This window comes from Garra rufa, chromosome 2 (assembly GCF_049309525.1).
Source record: "Garra rufa chromosome 2, GarRuf1.0, whole genome shotgun sequence".
Taxonomy (NCBI): Eukaryota; Metazoa; Chordata; class Actinopteri; order Cypriniformes; family Cyprinidae; genus Garra; species Garra rufa.
The window spans coordinates 29,169,922-29,176,726 of record NC_133362.1 but is presented as its reverse complement, the minus strand read 5'-3'; the positions used below and the strand labels follow the sequence as shown (position 1 = coordinate 29,176,726).

Here is a 6,805-nt window from a genome sequence, read left to right as displayed (position 1 = left end):
CTGATGTTTGCATAGCTGCTGTCACCTATGCTGTCAAGCCTGTGTTATACAATAAACACCAAGCGAGTTCATTATCCTTACCTTAATCACACGGGTGACTTTGAAGCTAAATAATGTTGTTGACCCTAGCCACACCAGATCACATGTCCCACCAATGGCTTGCGAATGACGGGTGAAGTCATTATGACTCAAGGAAATAGAAAGTCAGGTTGAGAGTGTATTCCCTCTCAGAGTAACCTTGGCATCACACTGAGGCTGGAGTGTGGCTGATTGCTTGTGGAAAACACTCATCAGTTGAAAGAGTGACCTTGGTGTGGCATAATGACACTTTGTGAAGAGGCAGGTGGTGCGAAGAGGACTCGCTGCAGACAGCTGCTCGTTCGGCTCCCGCAGAGACATTCTTCCGATTATCTTTGGAACACGGCAAACGCGGTCCGTGGCGGGAAGGTTACGCTTCACGTGGACGAGACAACGGCCTTTTCCTATAATGGAGGAGCCGTAAAGTGTTCATTTACAGTGATGCATGCCTCAGGTCAACAAAGTCTTTCTGATTACCTTTAATGGAGTTCTCGGATTCGCACATCCTGTCTCAAAGTGCAGGATTCATCAGGGTTAATCATGCAAGCAGTTCACCTGCCAAAGATCACAATAATGAGTTTGATTTTCCATTAGCCGAGAGCACTTTAGCCTTCTCCTCATCTGCACTTGATTTGATTCAGCCCTGCAATTAATTCACTTGAGACAGACAGCTCTCCTCAGCGGAAAACATTTTGTTCTTTTAAAGATGTTGTCCTATTATTATGTACAGTGTGTGCTGTAAATAAATGCAGGTCATTTAAATACTGGGTCAAGAAGGTGAATTTGAACTTTGATATTTTGAAAAGGTAATTGAGGAAGCAAATTACGCTAACAATCATGTCATTGTTGTGGCAATCTATCTATCTATCTATCTATCTATCTATCTATCTATCTATCTATCTATCTATCTATCTATATATCTATCTATCTATGCATTCATTCATTCATTCATTCTGTTTAGCTATTGTATTTTATTCAGTTACAATTCTTTTTTGAATCTTACCACAGATCATATGTGGAAGTTATTAGCTCTCATACATACTTTGAGAATGTGTTCAGGAATTGAGCTTTGAACTCATCGGGGTGGCCAGTATTCAATAATAGACTTAAGAGGAATCTCTGATGTGTAAAACATCAACAAATGCTGTCTAAATTACACAAGGGCTCAAAAGGCCTCCACTCCTTCTCAGAGCTTGTTCTAAATACAATTTGAATGATGAATGTGGCCTGCAGCATTATGAGTCTGATCAAACTACACTGCTCAAAAAAATAAAGGGAACACTAAAATAACACATCCTAGAACTGAATGAATGAAATATTCTTATTAAATACTTCGTTCTTTACATAGTTGAATGTGCTGACAACAAAATCACACAAAAATTATCAATGAAAATCAAATTTATTAACCCATGGAGGTCTGGATTTGGAGTCACACTCAAAATTGAAGTGGAAAAACACACTACAGGCTGATCCAACTTTGATGTAATCTCCTTAAAACAAGTCAAAATGAGGTTCAGTAGTGTGTGTGGCCTCCATGTGCCTGTATGACCTCCCTACAACGCCCGGGCATGCTCCTGATGAGGTGGCGTATGGTCTCCTGAGGGATCTCCTCCCAGACCTGGACTAAAGCATCCGCCAACTCCTGGACAGTCTGTGGTGCACGGTGGCGTTGGTGGATGGAGTGAGACATGATGTCCCAGATGTGCTCAATTGGATTCAGGTCTGGGGAACGGGTGGGCCAGTCCATAGCATCAATGCCTTCGTCTTGCAGGAACTGCTGACACACTCCAGCCACATGAGGTCTACCATCGTCTTGCATTAGGAGGAACCCAGGGCCAACCGCACCGGCATATGGTCTCACAAGGGGTCTGAGGATCTCATCTCGGTACCTAATGGCAGTCAGGCTACCTCTGGCGAGCACATGGAGGGCTGTGCGGCCCTCCAAAGAAATGCCACCCCACACCATTACTGACCCACTGCCAAACCGGTCATGCGAGGAGGATTGCAGGCAGCAGAATGTTCTCCACGATGTCTCCAGACTCTGTCACCTCTGTCACGTGCTCAGTGTGAACCTGCTTTCATCTGTGAAGAGCACAGGGCGCCAGTGGCGAATTTGCCAATCTTGGTGTTCTCTGGCAAATGCCAAACGTCCTGCATGGTGTTGGGCTGTAAGCACAATCCCCACCTGTGGACGTCGGCCCCTCATACCACCCTCATGGAGTCTGTTTCTGACCGTTTGAGCAGACACATACACATTTGTGGCCTGCTGGAGGTCATTTTGCAGGGCTCTGGCAGTGCTCCTCCTGTTCCTCCTTGCACAAAGGCGGAGGTAGCGGTCCTGCTGCTGGGTTATTGCCCTCCTACGGCCTCCTCCACGTCTCCTGATGTACTGGTAGATGTTTTGTTGTTGTTATTTTGCCCTTGTCCTAGACACAGACTTTCAGTCTTAAAGGAGACATCGGATGCAAAATTCAGTTTTACACAACCAACCTACAATGCTAAAAATCCATCCACTCCTTTTTTATTCCTTAAAAAACCTAAACACTTTCTATTATCAAGCCGTTTTGATTTTATGAGTGTCATATTGCTCCAGCCCCGCCCACGACTGCTGTTGGACTATCCCATATTAGCATATTTCCGCCCTCAGCTAGAAGAAAATGGCTGTCTGCCATTTTCTTTGTGCTCAAGCAGCTGTAGCATCGTCTCGTAAGCAGTGCAAGTGTTTTGTAGTTGGATGTAAAAGTGAACAGAAGTCCTTCATTTTTTCCCAACATCAAAGCAGCTGAGGAAACAGTGGAGTAGTTTTGTTTTTGATGGTAACGCATCACTGAATACACAAAAAAGGGTGGGGTGAGCAGAGCTCATTATCATTTAAAGGGACATGCACTGAAACAGGTTGCTGTGAACAGAGCTGTTTTTGACCAGATATAAAGGGTGTTATTTGACATGACCATTGAGGAATTTTAACCAAAGTATGTTGCAGATATTTAATGAAGACCCTAAAGAGTCATACCATGTGGAAAATGAGCATCTGATGTCCCTTTTAAACTATGGACATTCGTTACAAATGATGAATACAAACACATAATAAGTGCAAAAAAAAGAACAATTTCAATATATACTGTGAAAAAAATTACATCAGTCCCTCGGTTGTCATTTCTATCACAGCCAACAGTTTTGCCACTGTTAAAAGTTAATATACTGATGAGGTCAAAAGTTTACATACAACTTGCAGAATCTGCAAAATGTTAACTATTTTACCAAAATAAGAGGGATCATACAAAATGCATGTTGTTTTTAGTACTGACCTGAATAAGATATTTCACATAGAAGACATTTACATATAGTCCATGAAAAATTTTAGAAAAATGAGCCAGTTCAAAGTTTACATACACTTGATTCTTAATACTGTGTTGTTACCTGAATGATCCACAGCTGCTTTGTTTGTTTGTTTGTTTAGTAGCTGTTCATGCGTTACTTGTTTGTCCTGAACAGTTAAACTGCCTGTTGTTCTTCAGAGATCATTCAGGTCCCACAAATTCTTTGGTTTTTCAGCATTTTTGTGTATTTGAACCCTTTCCAACAATGACTGTGTGATTTTGAGATCCATCTTTTCACACTGAGGACAACTGAGGGACTCATATGCAACTATTACAGAAGTACTTATTTTAAAAGTAACCTATTTTGTCTTCTGGGAAGCATGTAAGTATCTTCTGTAGACTCTGAAGGGCAGTACTAAATAATAAAAAAAAGATATTTAGGCAAAATAAGAAAAATGTACACATATTCATTCTGTTCAAAAGTTTACGCCCCTGTTTCTTAATGCATTGTTTCCTTCTGAAGCATCAGTGAGTGTTTGAACCTTCTGTAATAGTTGCATATGAGTTATTTAGTTATCCCCAGTGTGGAAAGATGGATCTCAAAATCACTGTCATTGTTGGAAAGGGTTCAACTACACAAAAATGCCGAAAAGCCAAAGAATGTGTGGATCCTGAAAGATTTTTCTAAAGAACAGCGGGCAGTTTAACTGTTCAGGGCAAACAAGGGACTCATGAACAACTATCACTAAACAAACAAACAAACACAGCTGTGGAACATTCAGGTAACAACACAGTATTAAGAATCAAGTGTATGTAAACTTTTGAACAGGGTCATTTTTATAAATTTAACTATTATTTTCTATTGTGAACTATATGTAAACATTTTTTTATGTGAAATATCTTATTCAGGTCAGTACTAAATAAAAATGAACATGCATTTTGTATGATCCCTGTTATTTTGGTAAATTAATGAACATTTTTTAGATTCTGCAAGGTGTATGTAAACTTTTAACCTCAACTGTATGTGGTCAACATGAAATGAACAGTGTAAATGAGAGCATTCTTAAGATGAAATGTGAGGAAAATATATAAAAATTTCATTTTAAAGAATATTTGTATGGTTTTTCAAACAAGCTGTGTTTGTCAATTATGCAAAAAAAGTGTGAACATATTTTTAAATTGCATGTATTTCGGATACATGATGCAAGATAAATGTCTTACCAGTCTTAGCAAGACAAAAGTCAATTAATCAATCAAATGTAATTTCCTTTACCATCGTTTGCACCACAGAATGAATATAAAATAAGAAGAGCTTGTTTTCTAAAATTTCTCATGGTCAAACAGTGACGTCAACTGCTGTGATATTGACAGACACCGAGGTTTGTTTGGTAAGTGTCGGAGCGCTCCTATCAGGATGCTGCTCCTCACCTGCTGCACTTCAGAGTCCTCTTCTTTGAAGCTCACTTCCTTCCCTTTCTCTCGTCTCTTCCTTCTCCCCACAGGCATCACCATAGCCAGTGCTCTTATTGATACGTCTCAGCAGAGGGCCGGCGACTTCAAAGACAAGGGCTTGAGTCTAAAGAGCCGTAAACAGCAGCACACGGTGCACCAGGGAACCTGTGTTTGAACCAGCCGACTGACCTCACTGGACACACTGGTTCTCATCTTTTTTTCTCCTTCTCTACTGCTAGAAGTAGATGGTGTTGATGAGAGGGGAGCTCTTGAAGTGTAAATGACAAAGGAGGGTCGAGACATTAGTAAGTCCGTGTGTGGCTCATCCTGAATTGCACGCTCCATAGTGGAGCTCGTATTCCCTCAGTATTGCTTGAACCTCTGTGGAGGACATCTGCATTTTGATTGCGCCCACTGGGTTTCTGTTTTTCAACAGCTGTTTCTCAAAAAGGGAGGGAGTGTGTCGATGAAACTCACTCGGACCTAAAATAGGAACAGGTTTCAGGCCAGAATTAATCATCTGATCACGTATATAGAGGCATTCAGAATAAACCTGGCTCCACTTTCAGGGTTTTGTCTTGTTATTCAGTGAACTGTCTGTTGATGACTTTTTAATAGACTAATTATCGTTAACCGAGGACTGTATTTGGTACATATGGTGTTTTGTAATGGTCTGGGTCTGTGGCAAGTTTAATTTCAGAGATTAGATTGGATTTGTCTTGCCGAATTGACGTTTGTGTCTCCTAGTAGCCATACACAAATTCAACCACATGAAATTAAAACTGGAGTTTTGTGGCTTTCAGTCCATGTATTTTAGATTTGAGGTTGTCTATGTGCTACACTGAAAAGATTTAGATTTTAAAATTTAACTTTAATTTCAAACAAAATAATTACAAAGAGCAACAAGTAACATTGAATTAAACTTTTTTTAATAGAGACTGTAGTCGTCTTTTCTTGTAAAATATACTCTAATAATCTTTCATTTATACCTTTGAAAAAATGGTGTATATGCTGACTAAAATTCACTTTTTTTAGCAGACGTACTCTACCAATATACCATTAGAGTCCTTTTTTATTTTTTAAGAAATACATTTTAATCAGCAAGGATGCATTAAATAGTTGACCCAAAAATTAAAATTCCCCTATGATTTACTCACCCTCAAGCCATCGTAGGTGTGTATGACTTTCTTTTTTAAGACAAATTCGATCAGAGTTATATTAAAAATCCTGGCTATTCCAAGATTTATAATGGCAATGAATGGCTGTTCATATTTTGAAGTCAAATAAAGTGCGTCTATCAATCATAAAGTGCTCCACACAGCTCCAGGGTGTTAATAAATGCCTTCTGAAGTGATTTGATGCATTTGTGTAAGAAAAATGTCCAATTTTGTAAACTGCAATATCTAGCTTTCGCTAACTGTCGTACATTTGTACACAAGAGAGTGACATTCCAGCAGATGACGTAGGACTTAGGTGTAGCGTACAGTCTTAAAAATAAAGGTCCTTTAAAAGATTCTTCACAGTGATGCCATAGAACAGGGGTTTTCAAACCTGTCCTGGAGCCTCCCCTGCCCTGCACATTTTGTATGTCTCCCTTATTAGGCACACCCAATTCAGGTCTTGCAGTCTCTACTAATGAGCTGATGATTTGAATCAGGTGTATTAGATGAGAGAGACAAGCAAAATGTGCAGGGCAGGGGAGGCTCCAGGACAGGTTTGAAAACCCCTGCCATAGAAGAACCATTTTTGGTTTCACAATGAACCATTCATTCTAAGGTTCTTTAAAGAACTATCTCTTTCTTACCTTTTTATAATCTGAAGAACCTTCTTTCGTCACAAAGAACCTTTTGTGAAACAGAAAGGTTCTTCAGATGTTAAAGGTTCTTCATGGAACCATTTAGACAATAAGGGTTCTTCTATGACATTGTGAAGCACCTTTATTTTTAAGTGAGAAT

General features: G+C 39.8%; 1 protein-coding gene across 1 annotated transcript in view; it reads left to right on the top strand.

Moving 5' to 3' along the window:
* atrnl1a (attractin-like 1a) overlaps positions 1-6,439 on the top strand; it is a 326,819-nt gene extending 320,380 nt beyond the window's left edge. Inside the window, exons 29-31 of the mRNA XM_073834640.1 lie at positions 2,144-2,470; positions 2,672-2,784; positions 4,743-6,439. Coding sequence (XP_073690741.1) covers positions 2,144-2,470; positions 2,672-2,784; positions 4,743-5,025 — 723 coding nt within the window. The 3' untranslated portion in view covers positions 5,026-6,439. The remainder of the gene's footprint in view (positions 1-2,143; positions 2,471-2,671; positions 2,785-4,742) is intronic.
* Positions 6,440-6,805: the final 366 nt, after the last annotated feature.